This window comes from Nerophis ophidion, linkage group LG10 (genome assembly GCF_033978795.1).
Source record: "Nerophis ophidion isolate RoL-2023_Sa linkage group LG10, RoL_Noph_v1.0, whole genome shotgun sequence".
Lineage (NCBI taxonomy): Eukaryota > Metazoa > Chordata > Actinopteri > Syngnathiformes > Syngnathidae > Nerophis > Nerophis ophidion.
Window position 1 is genome coordinate 58,219,860 of NC_084620.1, and position 27,169 is coordinate 58,247,028.

The window sequence follows — 27,169 nt, forward strand, 5'->3', positions numbered from 1 at the left end:
TTGGATTCATAATATTCTAAGTCATATTTCTATTGTGGCCCTGCGATGAGGTGGCGACTTGTCCAGGGTGTACCCAGCCTTCCGCCCGATTGTAGCTGAGATAGGCGCCAGCGCCCCCCGCGACCCTAAAAGGGAACAAGCGGTAGAAAATGGATGGATGGATGGATATTTCTATTGTGTTGTCTCGGGAGAAGAAACACCACGGAGATACTATAAATCGGGGGTCGGCAACCTGCGGCTCTTTAGCGCCGCCCTAGTGGCTCTCTGGAGCTTTTTCAAAAATATATGAAAAATAGAAATGATGAGGGGGAAAAAACATATTTTTTCTTTTAATTTGGTTTTTGTAGGAGGACAAACATGACACAAACCTCCCTAATTGCTCTAAAGCACACTGTTTATATTAAACATGCTTCACTGATTCGAGTATTTGGCGAGCGCCGTTTTATCCTACTAATTTTGGCGGTCCTTGAACTCACCCTAGTTTGTTTACATCAGGGGTGTCCAAACTTTTTCCACCGAGGGCGGCACACTGAAAAATCAAAGCAAGCGGGGGCCATTTATTTTTTAAAAAACAATACAATGTATGAATGAATGAATGAATCAATCAATGTTTATTTATATAGCCCCAAATCACAAATATCTCAAAGGACTGCACAAATCATTAGTGAAGTGAAGTGAATTATATTTATATAGCGCTTTTCTCTAGTGACTCAAAGCGCTTTACTTAGTGAAACCTAATATCTAAGTTACATTTAAACCAGTGTGGGTGGCACTGGGAGCAGGTGGGTAAAGTGTCTTGCCCAAGGACACAACGGCAGTGACTATGTTGGCGGAAGCGGGAATCGAACCTGCAACCCTCAAGTTGCTGGCACGGCGGCCGCTCTACCAACCGAGCTATGCCGCATTACGACTACAACATCCTCGGAAGAACCCACAAAAGGGCAAGGAAAACTCACACCCAGCTGGCAGGGAGAATTCACATCCAGTGGGACGCCAGTGACAATGCTGACTATGAGAAACCTTGGAGAGGACCTCAGATGTGGGCAACCCCCCCCCTCTAGGGGACCGAAAGCAATGGATGTCGAGCGGGTCTAACATGATGAATAAAAGATATACATTTAGGCCTCCACTCAGGCTTGATCCCGGGGACCCCCAAGGGTTTTGGTAAAAATAAAATGTAAAAAATGTGTCATTATGCAGTATTATTATTTTTATTATTATTATTCAAGTTTTAAATCTTTAGATCAACATTAGGTCTATCTGTTAATATGCCGTTTTTAAAGATTGAAGTTGTATGCTCTTTTTGTCAAAGAAAACCATGTTTTTTTATGGAAAAAAACTAGGGGTGGGCAAATTAGTGCGTTAATTATGAGTTAACTCATCAATCTATTAACGCCGACAATTATTTTATCGCAGATTTGCGTATGTTGTTTACATGCTTTTATTTTGTTAACGCCTTTTCTTAACAAGATGGCGTCGCCCGGCGTGGAGGGGCTCTTGGTAAAGATGCAACATTTGGCAAAAATACCGGACAATTCTGCAAATTTCATGGTTGGCTTACAGCGTGGTCACTCCGGGATCACTTACGACCGCCAGACAATTGTGGATGTGGATGGATCGGGCCGTTTTGGACTGAATGAGGCGTGCTTGCTAGACCGGCTAGCTAGCATGGGAATACTTTGCCAGCTACATCCAGCGGCCTGTGAAGCAGTGGAGTATATGTGTTGTCTGTCTATTTATGAATAATGCAGACCAGGAGTGTTGGCTGAGTTCTTAACGTTTGCTTTCAGAGCGTGCATATCACAACATACAAGATGCCGTCATGGCGACACAACCTATACCGGGCTACCGCGCATGCTCGTCACACCTGTTGCATGCTGGGTAGGGTAGTTCTTTTATCCCTGGCTCATAACATCACAATATAGTACCATGTATATGCGTTCAGTTTATCAAAGCACCAAGCAAACAATCGGAAAATTCCCATCATATCAATTCCTAGATATGGTCATGATTATTTTAAGTGCACTACGCAGAATAAACACAACATTATTAATATTGCTACTACGGATAATTTGATCAAAAATTCCCTAAAACAGCCCACTACCTATAATATAGGTTTTTTAAACATAAGATCCCTGATAAAAAAAAATGTTTCTGCTGTTACCTCAGAAATTGCCTGTTCAGATGTTATGATTGTGGCTCAGAGATTTGTATGTAGATTATATTTATTTTCCATAACAAACAGGATAACTTAAATACCCTGGCAGTGGCAATAAGCTGAAATGTTTGTATTTACATTTTTGGAGTTGATTTTCATAAAATATGCTATTTAACTGCTACTGTTTAACAAGGACTGATTTAAATTGTGTTTGCTCAACAAATGTTTTGGCGCTTTTGTTCATGTGGGAGAATATTCCAATAAAGGTGCACTACACACTACTTTTGAATTCATTATTGGGCTTTGCGTATACAATGCAGTTAATTGCGATTAATCGGAGAAATAGTGCGATTAACTTCGATTACAATTTTTAATCGTTGCCCAGCCCTAAAAAAAACATAAAATATGCAATATTTTCACCCAATACATTTTTCAAGTAGAATGTTTGAGATTATATAATAATTGGGAGCTGTAAAAAGGTCAACAACTCATAACAGCAGTAGACAAAGCAGAGTAGACAAATAATAACCCATCTGTTCAGCTTTTGTCTTGAGGCTATAATGAAAAAACACAAGAAATACCACAACTAAAGTGAAGTTGTCACATGTTACATTTCATGAGGAAGTTACAGTTTCCAGCAAAGATGATTCATATTTGTATACTTGCTTGATTGAGCGTGTGGCTCTGCACTCCCAGGTCAGCAACGGCCACATCCTGGCAGTCATCCACTTCAACACAACCAGCCACACCATCAAGGTGTCCATTGAAGACATGCCAGCACAGGTAGAATAGAAACCTTTTCCCCCTTCTGCCAGTCTGGATTCTCACAGCCTTTTCTGGCCCCTTCAGGTTTTAGCCTGCTTCTTCTCCAAGACCGCCAACAAAAGAGGGGTGCTGGGCATCCCTGACGACACGTCCGAGTCGGACTTTGTGTTGCGAGTGTGCGGCAGGTTTGTTCAACGTGTCTTCTTCACCTTTCTCACCTCGGGGGCCAACCTTTCCACTACAGACGAGCCGGGGGCCCGCTTCAGTATTAACGCTAAGTTAGTCATTTCAATTGAATCGTTTTCAATATTTATTTCTAAATTACTTACTTATTATGTTACATTAAATACGAGCATACAAACATGTGCTAATCATAAATATTATCAGACTGATTACACAAATACATTCTAATCAAATATACTGCAAAAAAAGGGAGTCATAAAAACTGATGAAAAAAGTACATACAATTATGCAGTGCTAAAATAATACATTTGAACAAATGTATAAAAAAATAAGATGAACATTTATTAAATAAACAGTCAGCTTCACCACTTTAGTCATATTTTTTGCGCTTTGTCAACTAATGGAGGGTAAAATTGTGTGTATTACAAAAGCTTTTTTTTCACTGAATTTTTTTGTTTTAAGTCTGCAACCTCAGCTTGTGCTGACAATTTGTGCATTTTAAAAATTCAGTTACCGGTAATTAAAATGCAGTGGTATATATTTTACTGTGTAAAAAGTCTGCGGGTGAAAATATTATTTGTTGTTTCGAAACTCAACACCCACCTGCGGTAAATCAAGTATGTAGTGCTAAAATAATACATTTGAACAAATGTATGATAAATAATAAGGTGTACGTTTCTTAAATAAACAGTCAGCTTCACCACTTTAGTCATATTTTTTGCGCTTTGTAAACTAATGGAGGGTAAAATTGTGTGTATTACAAAAGCTTTTTTTTCACTGAATTTTTTTGTTTTAAGTCTGCAACCTCAGCTTGTGCTGACAATTTGTGCGTTTTAAAAATTCAGTTACCGGTAGTTAAAATGCAGTGGTATATATTGTACCGTGTAAAAAGTCTGCGTGTGAAAATATTATTTGTTGTTTCGAAACTCAACACCCACCTGCGGTAAATCAAGTATGCAGTGCTAAAATAATACATTTGAACAAATGTATGATAAATAATAAGGTGTACGTTTCTTAAATAAACAGTCAGCTTCACCACTTTAGTCATATATTTTGCGCTTTGTAAATTAATGGAGGGTAAAATTGTGTGTATTACAAAAGCTTTTTTTTCACTGAATTTTTGTTGTTTTAAGTCTGCAACCTCAACTTGTGCTGACAATTTGTGCATTTTAAAAATTCAGTTACCGTTAGTTAAAATGCAGTGGTATATATTTTACCGTGTAAAAAGTCTGCGTGTGAAAATATCATTTGTTGTTTCGAAACTCAACACCCACCTGTGGCAAATCAAGTATGCAGTGCTAAAATAATACATTTGAACAAATGTATAAAAAAAATAAGATGTACATTTATTAAATAAACAGTCAGCTTCACCACTTTAGTCATATTTTTTGCGCTTTGTAAACTAATGGAGGGTAAAATTGTGTGTATTACGAAAGCTTTTTTTTCACTGAATTTTTTTGTTTTAAGTCTGCAACCTCAACTTGTGCTGACAATTTGTGCATTTTAAAAATTCAGTTACCGGTAGTTAAAATGCAGTGGTATATATTTTACTGTGTAAAAAGTCTGCGTCTGAAAATATTATTTGTTGTTTCGAAACTCAACACCCACCTGCGGTAAATCAAGTATGCAGTGCTAAAATAATACATTTGAACAAATTTATAATAAATAATAAGGTGTACGTTTCTTAAATAAACAGTCAGCTTCACCACTTTAGTCATAATTTTTGCGCTTCGCAAGCTAATGGAGGGTGAAATGTATATTGTATAATACATAATAAGATGTACATTTCTTAAATAAACTGACAGTTTCACCACCTTAGTCATAATTTTTGTATTTAAAAATTCAGTGTAAAGAAAAATTAAAAATTAATTGCTTCAAATCTCAAGACTAATTTCTTGTCAATTAGGACTGAAGCAATGGAGAACAGCCAGTAGAGTTTAATCTGAATGTTTTAATACTGAATTTTTAGTACAATTAATTTTTACACACTGAAATTAAGCAAACTGAATTTTTAAACACAAATTTTGCGAATGATTTTTTTAATCCATGAAATTGTCAGCATCATTTTATGTTAAAACACAAAATTCAAACGCAAACAATTCAGTTACATAAATTTCGTTCCAAAAAAAAGCTTTCGTAATAAAGACACAACTTAACCTACATAGAAACTTCTTCATGACTTTAGCTCCAGACTTCTTCTGTTTGTATGATGTTGACAATACTGCCACAAGTGGTGGAAAACTGTATTACACCTGATAGCTGCGAAACACGTTTTCTTTAGCGGCCCTCTAGGGGGCGCAAGAATGGTTAAGAATCTCTGAAGCCAGTGAGAGGTGACACTGATTGGGTTTGAACCAGGGAGGAGTACCTGTATGGAGACAAACCACTGCAGAACTTCAACTGGATCCGTCAGCGTCTGAAAAATGGCGACGAGATCCACTTGTCTCTGGAGAGGCCGCCCTGTCCGGAACTGGATCTAGTCCACGAAGAGGACTGGGCCCAGGTGGACGACTGCACTGGTGTTGCAGGTAAACGGGCCAACAATACAGCACTTTGTGTTTGTGTCGGTGACTCTGTATTTGACTCAGGCACACATGAGCAGCTGACCATCGGCGAGAAGGACCACGAGCGAGTGTTCACCATCTCCATGTGGGACTGCGACAGGAAGTTCAGGGTGAAGGTGCTGGGCATCGATATACCCACGCTGCCCAAAATTCCCGACTTTGTCGTGTTCATCGAGGCCAGCATCTTCCACAGTCAGCAGCTTCTCGCCCAGGTAACAAAATCAACCTTTGGATGACTTATTTCTATTACTCTACTGTATTCATGTTCATGCCTGAAATGAGAAATTATTACTTTAAAAAAGTAGTTTTATACCTGTGAGTGTTGATGACACAGCTTTGCAACACTTGATATTCTACTTTCGAGCATGTTTTACTCAATATAGCTCATCACATCTCAGCAACAAGCTGTAATATCTTACTGACATCACATCGGACCAAAACACTCAAAACGAGTAAAAGACTCTAACACGGGTGCCCACACTTTTTCTGCAGGCGAGCTACTTTTCAATTGACCAACTCGAGGGGATCTACCTCATTTATATATATCATTTATATTTATTCATTTATGAAAGAAACATTTTTGTAAACAAGTTAAATGTGTTTAATGATAATACAAGCATGTGTAACACATATAGATGTCTTTCTTTCACAAAGACAAGAATATAAGTTGGTGTATTACCTGATTCTGATGACTTGCATTGATTGGAATCAGACAGTAATGATGATAACGCCCACATTTTCAAATGGAGGAGAAAAAAAGTTGTCCTTTCTGTACGATACCACATGAAAGTGTTTGGTTTTTGGCATCTAATTCATCCAGCTTCCATACACTTTACAAGAAAAACATTGGCGGCAAATTCCGTAGCTTGCTTGATTGACATTCACGGCACCCGAGGGTCTTGTGAGATGACGCTGGCTGCTGCCAGTTCATTATTATGAAAAAATGACAGAGAGGAAGGCGAGAAACACTTTTTATTTCAACAGACTTTCGCGCCGTCCCTTCCGTCAAAACTCTAAAGGCCGACTGCACATTTCCTGTCTTCACAATAAAAGCTCTGCTTCATGCTGCCTGCGCTAACAAAATAAGAGTCTCAGAAAGCTGGCGTGCACAAGTGATGTGCACGCCAGCTTTCTGAGGGATCGCTTGTGCACGCCAGTTCTCCGAGACTCTGTATTTAGTTAGCGCAGGCAGCATGAAGCAGGGCTTTTATCGTGAAGATAGGAAATGTGCAGTCGGCCTTTAGAGTTTTGACGGAAGGTACGGCGCGAGAGTATGTTGAAATAAAAAGTGTTTCTCGCCTTCCTCTCGGTCATATTTTCATAATAATGATCTTGCAGCAGCCAGCGTCATCTCACAAGACCCTCCGGTACCGTGAATGTCATTTAAGTGACGTCTTGGTGAAGATTGATGATCCCTCATTTTTAGGTCTATTTTTTTTAAAAGCCTGGCTGGAGATCGACTGACACACCCCCCGCGGTCGACTGGTAGCTCGCGCTCGACGTGATGGGCACCCCTGTTCTACCATAAAGATAGATTTTTTTTTTTTTTTTTTTTAGATAGTACTTTATTCATTCCGTCAGGAGAGTTCCTTCAGGAAAATTACAATTTTCAGCAGAATCCCATTCAAGATCAAACAAACATCACAGGGAGACAGAACAGGATCACTGACGGGTCTGCCGGCTTCCAGCGCCCCTTACAAAAAAGATGAGATACAGGTAAACAAGGGGGGGGGGGAATAGAAGATTAAAATAAAATAAAAAAATCGGTCTTAGCCTGGGCCCTGGAGAGGGGATGCAGACTGAGGCCAAGGGAAAAAAAAAACATCTCATTGCCATAGAACACATCCCTCTCACGTGTGTAAGAGGGAAACATCAAACATCAAAGAACACAGAGGACATTAAAGAAATTAAAGCTGCAGATACAAGCAGACACTTCTACATACAGCTATGAACAAAAAGCTAAAGAAACATATCCACTGTGGTGGCTTCTGCGGTGTTCCACGCCATTGTCCGCTGGGGCGGAGGGAGCATGGCCAGAGACAGGAGCAGACCGAACAAAGCAACCAAGACAGCCGACTCCACTCTCGGCCAGTGTCTAGTCCGCATGGATGAGCGAGGATACGTCCAAGGAGACCGAGGTGTCCGACACGCGGTGTTCCACGCCATCGTCCACTGGGGCGGAGGGAGCATGGCCCGAGACAGGAGCAGACCCAACAAAGCAACCAAGACAGCCGACTTCACTCTCGGCCAGTGTCCAGTCCGCATGGATAAGCGATGATACGTCCAAGGAGACTGAGGTGTCCGATACCTGCTCACCCAGCCAAGACACCGCGAAGCCTCTCCGTCCCTGCGCCCAGTGCTAGCTCCGCAACCCTGTCCCCTCATCCACAATTCCTCCAGTCCCTCCAAACCGACTCCGGTGTGGCAGACACCCAGCAGCTGGTCTCCATGGCCAAAAGGCTCCAGGGAGGCAGATCCAGAAGTCCACAAAAAAGCACCGCAGAGGTCACGAAACTGCCACCCCTTGTCACACAGTCCCAAAGGGTCCCGGACCAAAAAGGCCCAAAAATATAATAACATTTGAAAAGAAGAGGGAAACACAAAAGGATGACACAAGAGCACAGAACTCCTGCCAACAGCAGCCACTACAGCAGCGCCATCTTGGAGAAAAAAAATAGCTTAAAATCTGCTTAGTGTGAAGAATGATCAGACAATTAGCAAATATCAGCCTTATTTAAGATATTTAATCTTACTTAGTTTTTGCAGTGCATACCGTTGAGTGTCCAGAATTCAAAGTGTGTTCGGGCTAATTCATCTTTTATCTCTTATGTCTTAGGTGGAGTGAGGTTGCCCAGTCTCATTTCATAAACAGGTTTTCTTTAAAAAGAAACAGGCTCGTTATTACTTTCTAATACTTACTTCTCCAAAAATAATATTCATTCATTTTTGTGCTTACAGGCCTTTTTCCAAAATACTGTTTGTTATTTGTAGCCCACAGCTAGGTCACCTAAGGCTAACAGCCTACTAAATACTCTGTGTGGAGCAGCTTTGATTGAAACGCACCAGTGTGAACACACCAACATGTACCAGGTGATGGTGTTAAAAGTCATGTTTGATGGTCTCACGGCTGCCACCCACCGTCTCTTTATTAGCTCACTAATACCACTTCCTTGGCTCTGCTTTCACGCTAAAAATGCAAATATATCTCACCAAATCACTCGATTGTGGCCGTTAATGATGCCGCACATTAGTGCCATGTTTTAAACTTGTTAAAGAAATGTTCGAAACTTTAAGACGGAGTCTTTCATTCAGTCGAGTAAATAAGCTATTCTGAGGGCCGGAAAACGCACAATGCATTGTTCCACTTTCCAGCCCCGGAGTAAAACGGTTGCTTGACGAGTCTCCTCTTGCAGGAGAGGACCAGCCCCAAAGCCTTCAATGAAGAAGTGCTGTGGAACACTTGGTTGGAGTTTAACATTAAAATCAAAGACCTGCCCAAAGGTTCCAGGCTCAACCTCCAGGTAAGACTGGCCATTGTGTTACACTCCTGGCCTTGTTCTAATAATAATCACCCAGTCTTTCCCCTTTCCTGCTCAGGTGGTCTGCAGGAAGCAGCCGCAGACTCCCAACTCAAAAGGATGTTCCCAGCAGGATCTCACAGCAGGAAGTGGAAACCATGACGGTAATGTACCTCATCTTTTGTCAACTTAAGTGTCGGACTCCTTTTTATTGAGGGGCCGCTTGTAACGATTAATATCACATGAATGTGCATATTAGAATCAGAATCACTTTGTTAATCCATCCATCCATCCATCCATCATCTTCCGCTTATCCGAGGTCGGGTCGCGGGGGCAGCAGCCTAAGCAGGGAAGCCCAGACTTCCCTATCTCCAGCCACTTCGTCTAGCTCTTCCCGGGGGATCCCGAGGCGTTCCCAGGCCAGCCGGGAGACATAGTCTTTCCAACGTGTCCTGGGTCTTCCCCGTGGCCTCCTACCAGCTGGACGTGCCCTAAACACACTTTGTTAATCCCCGAGGGGAAATTAACATTTTCAGCACAATCCCATTCAAGATCAGACAAACTTTACAGGGAGACAGAACAGGATCAAACATGACAGGGAGACAGAACAGGATCAAACATGACATGGAGACAGAACAGGATCAAACATGACAGGGAGACTGAACAGGATCAAACATGACAGGGAGACAGAACAGGATCAAACATGACAGGGAGACAGAACAGGATCAAACATGACAGGGAGACGGAACAGGATCAAACGTGACAGGGAGACGGAACAGGATCAAACGTGACAGGGAGACAGAACAGGATCAAACATGACAGGGAGACAGAACAGGATCAAACATGACAGGGAGACAGAACAGGATCAAACATGACAGGGAGACAGAACAGGATCAAACGTGACAGGGAGACAGAACAGGATCAAGCATGACAGGGAGACAGAACAGGATCAAACATGACAGGGAGACAAAACAGGATCAAACATGACAGGGAGACAGAACAGGATCAAACACGACAGGGAGACAAAACAGGATCAAACACGACAGGGAGACAGAACAGGATCAAACACGACAGGGAGACAGAACAGGATCAAACATGACAGGGAGACAAAACAGGATCAAACATGAAAGGGAGACAAAACAGGATCAAACATGACAGGGAGACAGAATAGGATCAAACATGACAGCAAAAAATGGCAATATTGGGAAATGATCAAGTATGACACATTTAAATAAGAACATCTCATTTCAGTAGGCCTTTAATATTATTTCAAGGCGTTCACCAGACACATTTTGACGGACAACTTGTCTTGTCCCTGCTGGTGTTCCAGGAAAGACCAAGAGCCGGCTCTTGTACTACGTCAACCTGCTGCTGATCGACCACCGCTCGCTGCTGCGCCAGGGCGAGTTTGTGCTCCACATGTGGAAGATGCCGGAGAAGAGCGAGGAGAGCAGCAGCAGCAGCATCAACGCCGACAAACTCACGTCCGCCACCAACCCGGACAAGTCCTCGTCCATGGCCATGGCCATCCTGCTGGACAAGTACTGCTACCCCGTGGTGCTCCCCAAGAGCCGGGACCCGGGCCCCGCGCCCCAAGAGAGCGAGGGCGGGGAGCGAGGCCAACGCGAGATGCCCAACCATCTGAAGAAGCAGTTTGCAGCCATTGTGGCCACCGACCCTTTGCACCCGCTCAGCCCGGAGGACGAGGAGCTGATCTGGCATTTCCGCCATGGCTGCATGCTGGATCCCAGGTGCTTCTTCCTCCTCCGCATGAGGGAGTGGATGTTTGAGAGCTCACCATGTCTTCCTGCCAGGGCCTACCCCAAGCTGCTGTCCTCAGTCCGCTGGGGCAAGCAGGAAGACGTGCTGGCCACCCACCGACTGTTGGAGCGCTGCACCGCGTGGGACAGCAGGTATGTTGGGGTGCATGTCGTCCACGCTGGAATGTTCCTCAAGGCTTGGAGGCGCTCGCCGTTTTTACGGAAAGTGGCTATCTCCAAGTGTCTGCCCACGATCAGACAAGTTTTTCAACAGATCCTACAAACCCCGTTTCCATATGAGTTGGAATATAAAAAGAATACAATGATGTACATACCTGTCATCAGCATCATGGAGAAGAGGATGATGAGCAGGTTGGTGTGGTGGCGAAGAGCCAGGTAGGCTTTCACGCACACGTCCTGACACGCACATGGAGAAGTACATGAAGTACATGAAGAAGTACATGAAAAATTAAATGAAGTACATGAAGATGTAGATGAAGAAGTACATGAAGTACAAGAAGAAGTACATGATGAAGTACATTAAGAAGTACAAGAAGAAGTAGATGAAGAAGTACATGAAGTACAAGAATAAGTACATGAAATACATGAAGTACATGAAAAATTACATGAAGTACATGAAGAAGTAGATGAAGAAGTACAAGAAGAAGTACATGATGAAGTACATGAAGAAGTACATGAAGAAGTAGATGAAGAAGTACAAGAATAAGTACAAGAATAAGTACAAGAATAAGTACAAGAATAAGTACATGAAGTACATGAAATACATGAAAAAGTACATGAAGAAGTACATGAAAAAGTACATGAAGAAGTACATGAAGTAGATTAAGTACATGAAGTACAAGAAGTACACAAAGAAGTACATGAAGAAATACATGAAGTACATGAAGAAGTACATGAAGAAGTACATGAAGAAGTAGATGAAGAAGTACATGAAGTACAAGAATAAGTACATGAAGTAGATGAAAAAGTACATGAAGAAGTACATAAAGTACATGAAGAAGTACATGAAAAAGTACATGAAGAAGTAGATTAAGTACATGAAGTACAAGAAGTACACGAAGAAGTACATGAAGAAATACATGAAGTACAAGAAGAAGTACATGGAGAAGTACATGAAGTACATTAAGATGTACATGAAGTACATTAAGAAGTACATGAAGAAGTAGATGAAGAAGTACATGAAGTACAAGAATAAGTACATTAAGTACATGAAATACATGAAGTACATGAAAAAGTACATAAAGTACATGAAGTACATGAAAAAGTACATGAAGAAGTACATGAAGTACAAGAAGAAGTACATGAAGAAGTACATGAAGAAGTAGATTAAGAATTACAAGAAGAAGTACATGAAGTAGATGAAGAGGTGAAGGGATGGTTGTGTTCCAAGCACCTGGAACTTCTGGAAGTGGGGGCTGCTCTTCTTCCCGGACGTGCCCATGACGTAGAGGAAGTCAGGCGTGAGCAGGAAGGGAACCCACTCCTTGCTGATGCCCATGAAACTCTTGTAGTTGCCCAGGATGTGGCCAAAGTCAATGTGGAAGAGGTTCCCTACGGAGACACTTTTTCTTACTGACACATTCTACAAACCCTGTTTCCATATGAGTTGGGAAATTGTGTTAGATGTAAATATAAACAGAATACAATGATTTGCAAATCCTTTTCAACCCATATTCAGTTGAATATGCTACAAAGACAACATATTTCATGTTCAAACTCATAAACATTTTTTTTTTTTTGTGCAAATAATCATTAACTTAAGAATTTGATGCCAGCAACACGTGACAAAGAAGTTGGGAAAGGTGGCGATAAATACTGATAAAGTTGAGGAATGCTCATCAAACACTTATTTGGAACATCCCACAGGTGTGCAGGCTAATTGGGAACAGGTGGGTGCCATGATTGGGTATAAAAACAGCTTCCATGAAGTAATTCACAAACGAGGATGGGGCAAGAGTCACCACTTTGTAAGCAAATTGGCGAACAGTTTTAGAACAACATTTCTCAACGAGCTATTGCAAGGAATTTATGGTTTTTACCATCTATGTTCCGTAAAATCATCAAAAGGTTCAGAGAATCTGGAGAAATCACTGCACGTAAGCGATGATATTACGGACCTTTGATCCCTCAGGCGGTACTGCATCAAAAACCGACATCAGTGTGTAAAGGATATCACCACGTGGGCTCAGGAACACTTCATAAAACCACTGTCAGTAACTGCAGTTGGTCGCTACATCTGTAAGTGCAAGTTAAAACTCTACTATGCAAAGCCAAACCCATTTATCAACAATATCCTGAAACGCCGCCGGCTTCGCTGGGCCTGAGCTCATCTAAGATGGACTGATGCAAAGTGGAAAGGTGTTCTGTGCTCTGACGAGTCCACATTTCAAATTATATTTGGAAACAGAGGACGTGGTGTCCTCCAGAACAAAGAGGAAAATAACCATTCGGATTGTTATAGGCGCATAGTTCAAAAGCCAGCATGTGTGATGGTATGGGGGTGCATTAGTGCCCAAAGCATGGGTAACTTACACATCTGTGAGGGCACCATTAATGCTGAAAGGTCCATACAGGTTTAGGAGCAACATTTGTTGTCATCCAAGCAATGTTATCATGGACGCCCCTGCTTATTTCAGCAAAACAAGTGTTACAACAGCGTGGCTTCGTAGTAAACGAGTGCAAGTACTTTCCTGGCCCGCCTGCAGTCCAGACCTGTCTCCCATGGAAAATGTGTGGTGCATTATGAAGCGTAAAATAGGACAGCGGAGACCCCGGACTGTTGAAGGACTGAAGCTCTACATAAAACCAGAATGGGAATGAATTCCACTTTCAAAGCTTCACCAATTAGTTTCCTTAGTTCCCAAACATTTATTGAGTGCTGTTGAAAGAAAGGGCTTCACGGTGGGAGAGGGGTTAGTGCGTCTGCCTCACAATACGAAGCTCATGCAGTCCTGGGTTCAAATCCAGGCACGGGATCTTCCTGTGTGGAGTTTGCATGTTCTCCCCGTGAATGCGTGGGTTCCCTCCGGGTTCTCCGGCTTCCTCCCATTTCCAAAGACATGCACCTGGGGATAGGTTGATTGGCAACACTAAATTGGCCCTAGTGTGTGAATGTTGTCTGTCTATCTGTGTTGGCCCTGTGATGAGGTGGTGACTTGTCCAGGGTGTACACCGCCTCCCGCCCGATTATAGCTGAGATAGGCACCAGCGCCCCCCGCAACCCCAAAATGGAATAAGCGGTAGAAAAAAGGATGGATGGATGTTGAAAGAAAAATTGATGTAATACAGTGGTGAACATGCCCTTTCCCAACTACTTTAGCACGTGTTGCAGCCATGAAATTTTAAGTTAATTATTATTTGCCCAAAAAAATAAAAATTGAGTTTGAACATCAAATATGTTGTCTTTGTAGCATATTCAACTGAATATGGGTTGAAAAGGATTCGCAAATCATTGTATTCTGTTTATATTTACATCTAACACAATTTCCCAACTCATATGGAAACGGGGTTTGTATTATATTGGCCTATAAAAGACGACCTTGGCTGTAGTATGTCCTTAATGTCCTTCCTTCCTGCGTTGCATTGGTAATAAGTGTTTCCGTCACTCAGTGTTTTGGACGTGGGCTTGGCCATGCAGTTGCTGGACTGCCACTACTCGGACGCTCAGGTTCGCTCTATGGCGGTGAGGAAGTTGGAGACGCTGGAGGACGACGACGTGCTCCGATACCTCCTGCAGCTTGTCCAGGTGCTCCTTGTTCACTTGTCATGTCAAGTACTTCACTGCCGTAATCCTCAGACTTTGTCAAATGTCATGTGACTTTTCTGTCTGTAAACAAGAGGAGCCCGCATAAGAACTGACTACAAACTAGCTTTTCTTCTTTCAAGTCATCAGACTGAGGGCATGTCTGACCACCGTGGGTCTAACTTTAGGACTTGGGGGCTGCATCAGGCTAAAAAAAATAAATATATATACATGCATACATACATATGTATATCTATATATATATAGATATACATATTAGGGATGTGAATATTTGGGTGTCCCACAATTCGATTCAATATCGATTCTTGGGGTCATGATTCGATAATATATAGATTTTTTTCGATTCTCGATTAAAAAACGATATTTTTCCGATTCAAAAGGATTGTGTATTCATTCAATACATAGATTTCAGCAGGATCTACCCCAGTCATGCTAGCAGAGTAGTAGATTTTTTTAAAAAAGCTTTTATAATCGTAAAGGACAATGTTTTATCAACTGATTGCAATAATGTAAATTTGTTTTAACTATTAAAGGAACCAAAAATATGACTTATTTTGTATGTATGTATATATGTATATATGTATATATGTGTATATGTATATATGTATATATCTATATATGTATATATCTATGTATATGTATATATGTATATATGTATGTATATATATATGTATATATAAAATATGACTTATTTTGTATGTGTATATATGTGTATATATATGTATATGTGTATATATATATTTATATATCTATGTATATATATATGTATATATGTATGTATATATATATATGTATATATGTATGTGTATATATATATGTGTATATATATGTATATGTGTATATATATATGTATATATAGGCATATATATATATGTGGGTGACGTGTATATATATACTGTATGTATGTGTATATATATATATATGTATGTATATATATATATATATATATATATATATAGGGTTGTTGTGTTACATGTGACATGTGTGTTGACTTGTTGTGTTGTGTTATGTGTGACCATGTGTGTTGTCTTTTTGTGGTGTGTTATGTGTGACCATGTGTGTTGACTTGTGTTGTTATGTGTGACCGTGTGTGACTTGTTGTGTTGTGTTATGTGTGACCATGTGTGTTGTGTTATGTGTGACCGTGTGTTGACTTGTTGTGTTGTGTTATGTGTGACCATGTGTGTTGACCTGATGTGTTGTGTTATGTGTGACCATGTGTGTTGACTTGTTGTGTTGTGTGACCATGTGTGTTGACTTGTTGTGTTATGTGTGACCATGTGTGATGACTTGTTGTGTTGTGTAATGTGTGACATGTGTGTTGACTTGTTGTGTTGTGTAATGTGCGACCATGTGTGTTGACTTGTTGTGTTGTGCGACCATGTGTGTTGACTTGTTGTGTTGTGTGTTATGTGAGACCATGTGTGTTGACTTGTTGTGGTGTGTTGTGTGTGACCATATGTGTTGACTTGTGCTGTGTTGTGTGACCATGTGTGTTGACTTGTTGTGTTGTGTAACGTGCGACCATGTGTGTTGACTCGTTGTGTTGTGTTATGTGTGACCATATGTGTTGACTTGTTGTGTTATGTGTGACCATGTGTGTTGACTTGGTGTGTTGTTATGTGTGACCATGTGTGTTGACTTGTTGTGTTGTGTAGTGTGTGACCGTGTGTGTTGACTTGTTGTGTTGTGTTATGTGTGACCGTGTGTGTTGACTTGTTGTGTTGTGTGACCGTATGTGTTGACTTGTGTTGTGTGACCGTGTGTGTTGACTTGTTGTGTTGTGTTATGTGTGACCTTGTGTGTTGACTTGTTGTGTTGTGGTATTCGCGCCACGAGTAGTAAAAGTTGCTTGGATTGGGTCGTATATAAAAATGAATTACACTTCAAAGTGTAATTCATGGTCATTAACCCAAATTACTCACCTGCTGGCCCACAGGCAGTAGTTTGGACACCCCTGAGTTTGACAATGGTCTAACATGATTTCTGTAAATGTACTTGTTGTAATAACTGTGTGGTTGTTGGCAGGCAGTGAAGTTTGAGCCATACCATGACAGCGCCCTGGTCAGGTTCCTGCTCAAGAGAGCTCTGAGGGTGAGTTGACTTCATCCCAAATATTTCAATCTCTCTTACAGTCTCTCTGTCTCGGCCCCTCCCCCTTGTGGCAGAGTAAGCGTATCGGCCATTTCCTCTTCTGGTTCCTGCGCAGCGAGATCGCCCAGTCCATGCATTACCAGCAGCGGTATGCAGTCCTGCTGGAGGCTTACCTGCGAGGGTGTGGCGAGTCCATGTTGCAGGACTTTGGTAAACAGGTGAGCAGATTTGTTTTTTAAGATTTTTTTCAAAGAACAAATAATTACAAGTTAATAATTAAAGCTGCAAGCAGCGATGGACGGCACCGACTTTTGCTGGTGTTTCCTGCCTTTACCCATTCAACATATCTTTACCTGCACATTACCTACCTTCCCTACATCCTGGGGTCAAATTGGTGCTTCTTTTTTTTCACCCATACATGCTGGTGCTTCCTGCCATCACCCTACCTTCTCTGTATCCTGGAGTCAAACTGGTGCCTCCTTCTTTCACCCAATCAACATATCCTTACCTGCACAGTACCTACCTTCTCTGTATCCTGGAGTCAAACTGGTGCCTCCTTCTTTCACCCAGTCAACATATCTTTACCTGCACAGTACCTACCTTCTCTGCATTGTGTGGTCACGCTGGTGCTTCCTGCTTTAAAGCGGCCATCCTGAGACGGCAGCATCAGCGCGGCGGTTCTTTGAAGGCTCGTAAAATCAAAACCGAAACAGTTAAAAAAACTCTTTGCGCAACTTTTAATCAGAAGGGTTCAATCTCTTTCCTGTGCGAGTTTGAAGCCGACACAACAAACGCGCTCAGAGGAGATAATGTTTGAAAAAAGATGACAGGTTTTTACAAAACTTTTGTTCTGAAGTGGTAATTGATTTTTGCTGAAGGATGTCAATCTATGTAGGTCTAAGTGAGACCTACATAGAGGTTTTTGTTTCATGTCTCTACGACATTCCTGCCGGAAGTTACAAGCAGTTTTGTCTGTGTTTTCTTCCCAAGAGCAGTTTTGTCAGTGTTTTATTCCTAGGGGGCGCTAGAGCGCAATTTTGAGTTTTGGGGTTGTTGTTGTTTTTTTTTATTAGATCGCAATTTTCACCAGTCCTGATGTGTGTGTCCAGTTTGGTGAGTTTTGAAGCATTTTAAGGGGGTCAAATTGCAGCTCAAAGAGGCAAAGGTGAGTGTTTTTACAAAACTTTTGTTTTGAAGGGGTTTTTGCCAACTTCCTGTGGATTTTTGCTGAAGGATGTCAGTGTATGAAATGTAGGTCTAAGTGAGACCTACATAGAAGTTTTTGTTTCATGTCTCTACGACATTCCTGCCGGAAGTTACAAGCAGTTTTGTCTGTGTTGTCTTCCCAAGAGCAGTTTTGTCTGTGTTTTATTCCTAGGGGGGGCTAGAGCGCAATTTTGAGCTTTGGGTTTTTTTTTTTTTTTATTAGATCGCAATTTTCACCAGTCCTGATGTGTGTGTCCAGTTTGGTGAGTTTTGAAGCATTTTAAGGGGGTCAAAATACAGCTCAAAGAGGGAAAGGTGATTGTTTTTAAAAAACTTTTGTTTTGAAGGGGTTTTTGCCAACTTCCTGTGGATTTTTGCTGAAGGATGTAAGTTTATGAAATGTAGGTCTAAGTGAGACCTACATAGAGGTTTTTGTTTCATGTCTCTACAACATTCCTGCCAGAAGTTACAAGCAGTTTTGTCTGTGTTTTCTTCCCAAGTGAGTTTTGTCAGTGTTTTATTCCTAGGGGGGGCTAGAGCGCAATTTTGAGCTTTGGGTTTTTTTTGTTTTTTATTAGATCGCAATTTTCACCAGTCCTCATGTGTGTGTCCAGTTTGGTGCGTTTTGAAGCATTTTAAGGGGGTCAAATTACAGCTCAAAGAGGCAAAGGTGAGTGTTTTTACAAAACTTTTGTTTTGAAGGGGTTTTTGCCAACTTCCTGTGGATTTTTGCTGAAGTATGTAAGTGTATGAAATGTAGGTCTAAGTGAGACCTACATAGAGGTTTTTGTTTCATGTCTCTCCAACATCCCTGCCGGAAGTTACAAGCATTTTTGTCTGTGTTTTCTTCCCAAGAGCAGTTTTGTCAGTGTTTTATTCCTAGGGGGCGCTAGAGCGCAATTTTGAGTTTTTTTTTTTTTTTTTAATTAGATCGCAATTTTCACCAGTCCTGATGTGTGTGTCCAGTTTGGTGAGTTTTGAATCATTTTAAGGGGGTCAAATTACAGCTCAAAGAGGCAAAGGTGATTGTTTTTACAAAACTTTTGTTTTGAAGGGGTTTTGCCAACTTCCTGTGGATTTTTGCTGAAAGATGTAAGTGTATGAAATGTTGGTCTAAGTGAGACCTACATAGAGGTTTTTTTTTCATGTCTCTACGACATTCCTGCCGGAAGTTACAAGCAGTTTTGTCTGTGTTGTCTTCCCAAGAGCAGTTTTGTCTATGTTTTATTCCTAGGGGGCGCTAGAGCGCAATTTTGAGTTTTTTTGTTTTGTTTGTTTTAATTAGATCGCAATTTTCACCAGTCCTGATGTGTGTGTCCAGTTTGGTGAGTTTTGAAGCATTTTAAGGGGGTCAAATTACAGCTCAAAGAGGCAAAGGTGAGTGTTTTTACAAAACTTTTGTTTTGAAGGGGTTTTTGCCAACTTCCTGTGGATTTTTGCTGAAGGATGTAATTGTATGAAATGTAAGTCTAAGTGAGACCTACATAGAGGTTTTTGTTTCATGTCTCTACGACATTCCTGCCAGACGTTACAAGCAGTTTTGTCAGTGTTTTCTTCCCAAGAGCAGTTTTGTCAGTGTTTTATTCCTAGGGGGGGCTAGAGCGCAATTTTGAGCTTTGGGTTTTTTTTGTTTTTTATTAGATCGCAATTTTCACCAGTGCTGATGTGTGTGTCCAGTTTGGTGAGTTTTGAAGCATTTTAAGGGGGTCAAATTGCAGCTCAAAGAGGCAAAGGTGAGTGTTTTTACAAAACTTTTGTTTTGAAGGGGTTTTTGCCAACTTCCTGTGGATTTTTGCTGAAGGATGTAAGTGTATGAAATGTAGGTTTAAGTGAGACCTACATAGAGGTTTTTGTTTCATGTCTATACGACATTCCTGCCGGAAGTTACAAGCAGTTTTGTCTGTGTTGTCTTCCCAAGAGCAGTTTTGTCTGTGTTTTATTCCTAGGGGACGCTAGAGCGCAATTTTGAGCTTTGGGGTTTTTTTGTTTTTTATTAAATCACAATTTTCACCAGTCCTGATGTGTGTGTCCAGTTTGGTGAGTTTTGAAGTATTTTAAGGGGGTCAAATTACAGCTCAAAGAGGCAAAGGTGAGTGTTTTTACAAAACTTTTGTTTTGAAGGGGTTTTTGCCAACTTCCTGTGGATTTTTGCTGAAGGATGTAAGATTATGAAATGTAGGTCTAAGTGAGACCTACATAGAGTTTTTTGTTTCATGTCTCTACGACATTCCTGCCAGAAGTTACAACCAGTTTTGTCTGTGTTTTCTTCCCAAGAGCAGTTTTGTCAGTGTTTTATTCCTTTGGGGGCGCTAGAGCGCAATTTTGAGCTTTGGGGTTTTTTTTTTTTTTTATTAGATCGCAATTTTCACCAGTCCTGATGTGTGTGTCCAGTTTGGTGAGTTTTGAAGCACTTTAAGGGGGTCAAATTACAGCTCAAAGAGGCAAAGGTGAGTGTTTTTACAAAACTTTTGTTTTGAAGGGGTTTTTGCCAACTTCCTGTGGATTTTTGCTGAAGGATGTAAGTGTATGAAATGTAGGTTTAAGTCAGACCTATATAGATGTTTTTGTTTCATGTCTCTACGACATTCCTGCCAGAAGTTACACGCAGTTTTGTCTGTGTTGTCTTCCCAAGAGCAGTTTTGTCAGTGTTTTATTCCTAGGGGGCGCTAGAGCGCAATTTTGAGTTTTGGGGTTGTTGTTTTTTTTTATTAGATCGCAATTTTCACCAGTCCTGATGTGTGTGTTCAGTTTGGTGAGTTTTGAAGCATTTTAAGGGGGTCAAAAGACAGCTCAAAGAGGTAAAGGTGAGTGTTTTTACAAAACTTTTGTTTTGAAGGGGTTTTTGCCAACTTCCTGTGGATTTTTCCTGAAGTATGTAAGTATATGAAATGTAGGTCTAAGTGAGACCTACATAGAGGTTTTTGTTTCATGTCTCTACGACATTCCTGCCGGAAGTAACAAGCAGTTTTGTCCGTGTTGTCTTCCCAAGAGCAGTTTTGTCTGTGTTTTATTCCTAGGGGGCGCTAGAGCGCAGTTTGGGGTTTGTTTGTTTTTTATTAGATCGCAATTTTCACCAGTCCTGATGTGTGTGTCCAGTTTGGTGAGTTTTGAAGCATTTTAAGGGGGTCAAATTACAGCTCAAAGAGGCAAAGGTGAGTGTTTTTACAAAACTTTTGTTTTGAAGGGGTTTTTACCAACTTCCTGTGGATTTTTGCTGAAGTATGTAAGTGTATGAAATGTAGGTCTAAGTGAGACCTACATAGACTTTTTTGTTTCATGTCTCTACTACATTCCTGCCAGAAGTTACAACCAGTTTTGTCTGTGTTTTCTTCCCAAGAGCAGTTTTGTCAGTGTTTTATTCCTAGGGGGCGCTAGAGCGCAATTTTGAGTTTTGGGGTTTTTTGGTTTTTTATTAGATCGCAATTTTCACCAGTCCTGATGTGTGTGTCCAGTTTGGTGAGTTTTGAAGCATTTTAAGGGGGTCAAATTGCAGCTCACAGAGGCAAAGGTGAGTGTTATTACAAAACTTTTGTCTTGAAGGGGTTTTGCCAACTTCCTGTGGATTTTTGCTGAAGGATGTAAGTGTATGAAATTTAGGTCTAAGTGAGACCTACATAGAGGTTTTTGTTTCATGTCTCTACGACATTTCTAACCGCAGTTACAAGCAGTTTGGTCTGTGTCTTTTCCTAGGGGGCGCTGGAGCGCTATTTTGAGTTTTTTTTTATTTTTATCAGATGGCACTTTTCGCCAGTCCTGATGTGTGTGTCCAGTTTGGTTAGTATTGAAGCATGTTAAGGGGGTCAAATTACAGCTCAAAGAGGCGGAGGTATAATACTAATAAAAGCTTAGAAATACAATAGGGTCCTTTTGTCCCAAAGGGAAATTCGGTCCCTAACAAGTTATTAACAAACAATGATGATATATACAAGTACTTTTTTCTTGATTCCCGGACGCTATCCAGGTGAAGGTGACCGAGGCTCTGCAGAAAGTGACCCGAGAGATCAAGGTCATGTCTCCGGACAAGGAAGACGTGACAGCACAAGGTGCCGACACCTTCACCTTACTCACCTGTCATGATGTCATGCAGCTAAACATGGCCGCCGTCTGCTCTCAGTGGTCTTCCAGATGCGACAGAATCTGGAGACCCTGCAGTCGTCTGGTCTTCCGGAGGGTTTCCGGGTCCCGTATGACCCTGGGCTCAGAGCTGGGGCCCTGCTGGTAATGTAGACTCCACTTTTTACTTTTTCCACCGGCGTTGATACAGGGGCCGTTTTGTTAAATCAACCATCTCATACAGAAATACTAAGACGTTATATATTTGTTTACAGATGTATATTTGTACTATGGTTGTATGCTATACCAGTACTAGTATAGTATCGCAGCAATAATCAATCAAAAACGATACTACCGTATTTCCTTGAATTGCCGCGGGGGCGCTAATTAATTTAAAACCTCTTCTCACTCCGGCACTTACCAAAGGCATGCGGTAAATTTAGGCCTGCGCTTATAAATTGGAGTGTGATGTAAGGATACCATCATGAAAAGCACATTTAATAAAAAAAAACGTTATTATGGTCTTACCTTTACTTATAAATGAAGTCCGTGCGGAGCTCCTTCTGATCAAAAGCATCGATAACTTGTTTATAGAAGTCTTCCTTATCTTTCTTCAGTTTTAAAAGTCTCTCTGTCTCGATAGAGATCTTCCTTTATTACCTACTGCTTCGATTGAAAGTCCAGTTTAGAAAACGGTTTTATTTTAGATATGTAATCCCCCATGTTAAAAGTGCAAGCGAGAGGAAAAAATTTACTCTTGCTGCTTGTTGTCACTTCTTCTGCAGCCGAGTAGTCGCAAGAAGGATCACTAGCACCCTCTACCACCAGGAGGCGGGAGTCATTTAATGACTCATATTTGACACATGCAGCTACGGTATATTAATAAAAAAATAGCTGCTTACTGTTCTTTTTAGCATATTCAATAGTTTGGACCTTAAATCCTACTAAATAGCTCTTAATCTTCTTCCCTTTATGCGATTTCAAATGATTGAAATAAGCCTCTTCCATTTTGAAAATGATGACAGGTGAAGTGTCACTCGTGACGTGACGAGTTTGTTGCCTAATGGAATAAGCGGTAGGAAATGGATGGATGGATGGATGGATGCTTCACTACACACTGTAGCTCACTGGCATCACAATGTCAACAAACGCCATGGGTGGATCTACACCTGACATCCACTGTGATGATACCAAGTACAGGAGCATATCTAGTCGATACTACTATGATTATATTGATATTTTTTATAGTCTTTTTGCCTTTTTAAAAAAATCATATTATGTTCATGAAGTCAGTAAATACGTCCCTGGACACATGAGGACTTTGGATATGATCAATGTAACTACTTGGTATCAACATGATCCATACCTAAATGTGTGCTATCCCCCAAAACTAATAAGTATCAAAGAAGAGAAGAATAAGTGATTATTACATTTTAACAGAAGTGTAGATAGAACATGTTAAAAGAGAAACCAGCGTGACACCTACCCTTTACAACAGTATTTCTTCACCATATTATTATTGGTTTATTAGGTATTATATTTTATTGCATGATCCTGTAACTACTTGGTATCGGATCTATACTTAAATGTGTGGTATCATCCAAAACTAATGTCAAGTATCAAAGAAGAGAAGAATAATTGATTATTACATTTGAACAGAAGTGTAGATAGAACATGTTCAAACAGAAAACAGCGCGACACCTACCCTTTACATCAGTATTTCTCAACCATATTATTATTGGTTTATTAGGTATTATATTTTATTGCATGATCCTGTAACTACTTGGTATCGGATCCATACCTAAATGTGTGGTATCATCCAAAACTAATGTCAAGTATCCAAGAAGAGAAGAATAAGTGATTATTACATTTGAACAGAAGTGTAGATAGAACATGTTCAAACAGAAAACAGCGCGACACCTACCCTTTACATCAGTATTTCTTAAACATATTACAATTGGTTTATTAGAAATTATATTTTATTATATTTGATTGTATGATCCTGTAACTACTTGGTATCGGATCGATACCTAAATGTGTGGTATCATCCAAAACTAATGCCAAGTATCAAAGAAGAGAAGAATAAGTGATTATTACATTTTAACAGAAGTGTAGATAGAACATGTTCAAACAGAAAACAGGACGACACCTACCCTTTACATCAGTATTTCTCAACCATATTATTATTGGTTTATTAGGTATTATATTTTATTGCATGATCCTGTAACTACTTGGTATCGGATCCATACCTAAATGTGGGGTATCATCCAAAACTAATGTCAAGTATCAAAGAAGAGAAGAATAAGTGATTATTACATTTGAACAGAAGTGTAGATAGAACATGTTCAAACAGAAAACAGCGCGACACCTACCCTTTACATCAGTATTTCTTAAACATATTACAATTGGTTTATTAGAAATGATATTTTATTATATTTGATTGTATGATCCTGTAACTACTTGGTATCGGATCCATACCTAAATGTGTGGTATCATCCAAAACTAATGTCAAGTATCAAAGAAGAGAAGAATAAGTGATTATTACATTTTAACAGAAGTGTAGATAGAACATGTTCAAACAGAAAACAGGACGACACCTACCCTTTACATCAGTATTTCTCAACCATATTATTATTGGTTTATTAGGTATTATATTTTATTGCATGATCCTGTAACTACTTGGTATCGGACCCATACCTAAATGTGTGGTATCATCCAAAACTAATGTCAAGTATCAAAGAAGAGAAGAATAAGTGATTATTACATTTGAACAGAAGTGTAGATAGAACATGTTCAAACAGAAAACAGCGCGACACCTACCCTTTACATCAGTATTTCTTAAACATATTACAATTGGTTTATTAGAAATGATATTTTATTATATTTGATTGTATGATCCTGTAACTACTTGGTATCGGATCCATACCTAAATGTGTGGTATCATCCAAAACTAATGTCAAGTAGCAAAGAAGAGAAGAATAAGTGATTATTACATTTGAACAGAAGTGTAGATAGAACATGTTCAAACAGAAAACAGCGCGACACCTACCCTTTACATCAGTATTTCTTAAACATATTACAATTGGTTTATTAGAAATGATATTTTATTATATTTGATTGTATGATCCTGTAACTACTTGGTATCGGATCCATACCTAAATGTGTGGTATCATCCAAAACTAATGTCAAGTAGCAAAGAAGAGAAGAATAAGTGATTATTACATTTTAACAGAAGTGTAGATAGAACATGTTCAAACAGAAAACAGGACGACACCTACCCTTTGCATCAGTATTTCTCAACCATATTATTATTGGTTTATTAGAAATGATATTTTATTATATTTGATTGTATGATCCTGTAACTACTTGGTATCGGATCGGATACCTAAATGTGTGGTATCATCCAAAACTAATGTCAAGTATCAAAGAAGAGAAGAATAAGTGATTATTACATTTGAACAGAAGTGTAGATAGAACATGCTAAAACAGAAAATAAGCAGATATTAATAAGTAAATTAATAATCCATTTTTACAGTTTGTCCCTCATAATGTGTATAAAATAATAGGTGTATAAATGACACAATATGTTACTGCAGACTAATTAGGAGTCTTTGTTTGTTTACTTAATACTAAAAGACAAGTTGTTTAGTATGTTCAACATTTTATTGAAGGACTAAATGACAATAATAAACACATGTTTAATCTACACTAACATTTGTTGTTACAATAATGACATTTTTTGTGGTCCCCTTTATTTAGAAAAGTACGAAAATATTGGTACGAGGTGACGAAGCATATGTTGTGGAATGGATTAATTGCTTATTAACAAACTACGATGGTCGTTAGATCAGAACTGCATAAAAAGGAGTAGGAAGAAGCAGACGGCACAAACAAGGAGTGTTTTGGCACAGGTGGAGCAGTGCAAGGTGATGGCGTCCAAGAAGAAGCCGCTGTGGCTGCAGTTTAAAAGGGCCGACCCCACCACTCTGTGCAAGGACCCCATCGGCATCATCTTCAAACACGGTGATGACCTCAGACAGGACATGCTCATCCTGCAGGTCAGTGGTCCCCCACACTTTTCTTTGAGGGCCACATTGGAGCGATGGCTGCCCTTCAGAGGGCCACTTGTCACAGCCAATAATTAGGGTCCGCCCTGCCCATGGCAAAGGACTCCATAGGAGTCCTTTGCCATGGGCCAAGGACCCTATTGAAACTGCTGTGTTTCATTATTATTCCGCACCCACGCGCTGTAATTTGACCCCCTTAACATGCTTCAAAACTCACCAAATTCGACACACATCGGTATAGCAAACCTTCCCAACATATTAAGCAACCAATCCCCCGAAATGAAAATTGCGCTCTAGCGCCCCCTAGGAAAAAAATTACAGACAAAACTGCATGTAACTTCTGTTAGGAATGTCATAGCGACATGAAATAAGAACTCCTATTTAGGTCTGACTTAGACCCAATTTTCATACCCTCACTTCTTTCAGCAAAAATCTACAGGAAGTTGGCAAAAACCCCTTCAAAATAAAATGTTCGCAAAAAATGCAATTTTTGCCTCTTTGCACTGTAATTTGACCCCTTTAAAATGCTTCAAAAGTCACCAAACTTGGCGCACACATAAGGACCGGCGAATATTGCGATCTAATGAAAAAAACCAAACCCCAAAACTCAAAATTGCGCTCTAGCGCTATTTTTGAATAAAACACTGAAAAAACTGCTCCTAGGAAGAAAACAAAGACAAAACGGCTTGTAACTTCCGGTAAGAATGTCGGAGAGACATTAAACAAAAACCTCTCTGTAGGTCTCACGTAGACCTACATTTCATAGATTGACAACCCCCAAGAAAAATCAACAGGGAGTTTGCAATCCCCCCTTCCAAACAAAAGTTTTGTAAAAACCGGTCACCTTTCTTCAAACATTATCTCCTCTGAGTGAGTTTGTTGTTTTGGCTTCAAACTCGCACAGCAGAGAGATTGAAACCTTCTGATTAAAAGTATAAAACAGAGTTTGGATAAGTTCTCAGGTTTTGATTTTACGTGCCTTCAAAGAACCCCTGTGCAAAGTCTCCTAAAAATGTA

The 27,169-nt window shown here is 40.2% G+C and overlaps 1 protein-coding gene across 1 annotated transcript in view; it reads left to right on the top strand.

The window, feature by feature from the left end:
• The window catches only part of pik3cg (phosphatidylinositol-4,5-bisphosphate 3-kinase, catalytic subunit gamma), a 66,362-nt gene that overhangs the window by 11,735 nt on the left and 27,458 nt on the right, over positions 1–27,169 (top strand). The window contains exons 5-18 of the mRNA XM_061914223.1: positions 2,855–2,941; positions 3,008–3,108; positions 5,465–5,634; positions 5,695–5,882; positions 9,084–9,191; positions 9,268–9,352; positions 10,519–10,939; positions 11,003–11,101; positions 14,579–14,714; positions 16,761–16,826; positions 16,901–17,044; positions 21,994–22,075; positions 22,147–22,250; positions 25,997–26,143. Coding sequence (XP_061770207.1) covers positions 2,855–2,941; positions 3,008–3,108; positions 5,465–5,634; positions 5,695–5,882; positions 9,084–9,191; positions 9,268–9,352; positions 10,519–10,939; positions 11,003–11,101; positions 14,579–14,714; positions 16,761–16,826; positions 16,901–17,044; positions 21,994–22,075; positions 22,147–22,250; positions 25,997–26,143 — 1,938 coding nt within the window. The remainder of the gene's footprint in view (positions 1–2,854; positions 2,942–3,007; positions 3,109–5,464; positions 5,635–5,694; positions 5,883–9,083; positions 9,192–9,267; positions 9,353–10,518; positions 10,940–11,002; positions 11,102–14,578; positions 14,715–16,760; positions 16,827–16,900; positions 17,045–21,993; positions 22,076–22,146; positions 22,251–25,996; positions 26,144–27,169) is intronic.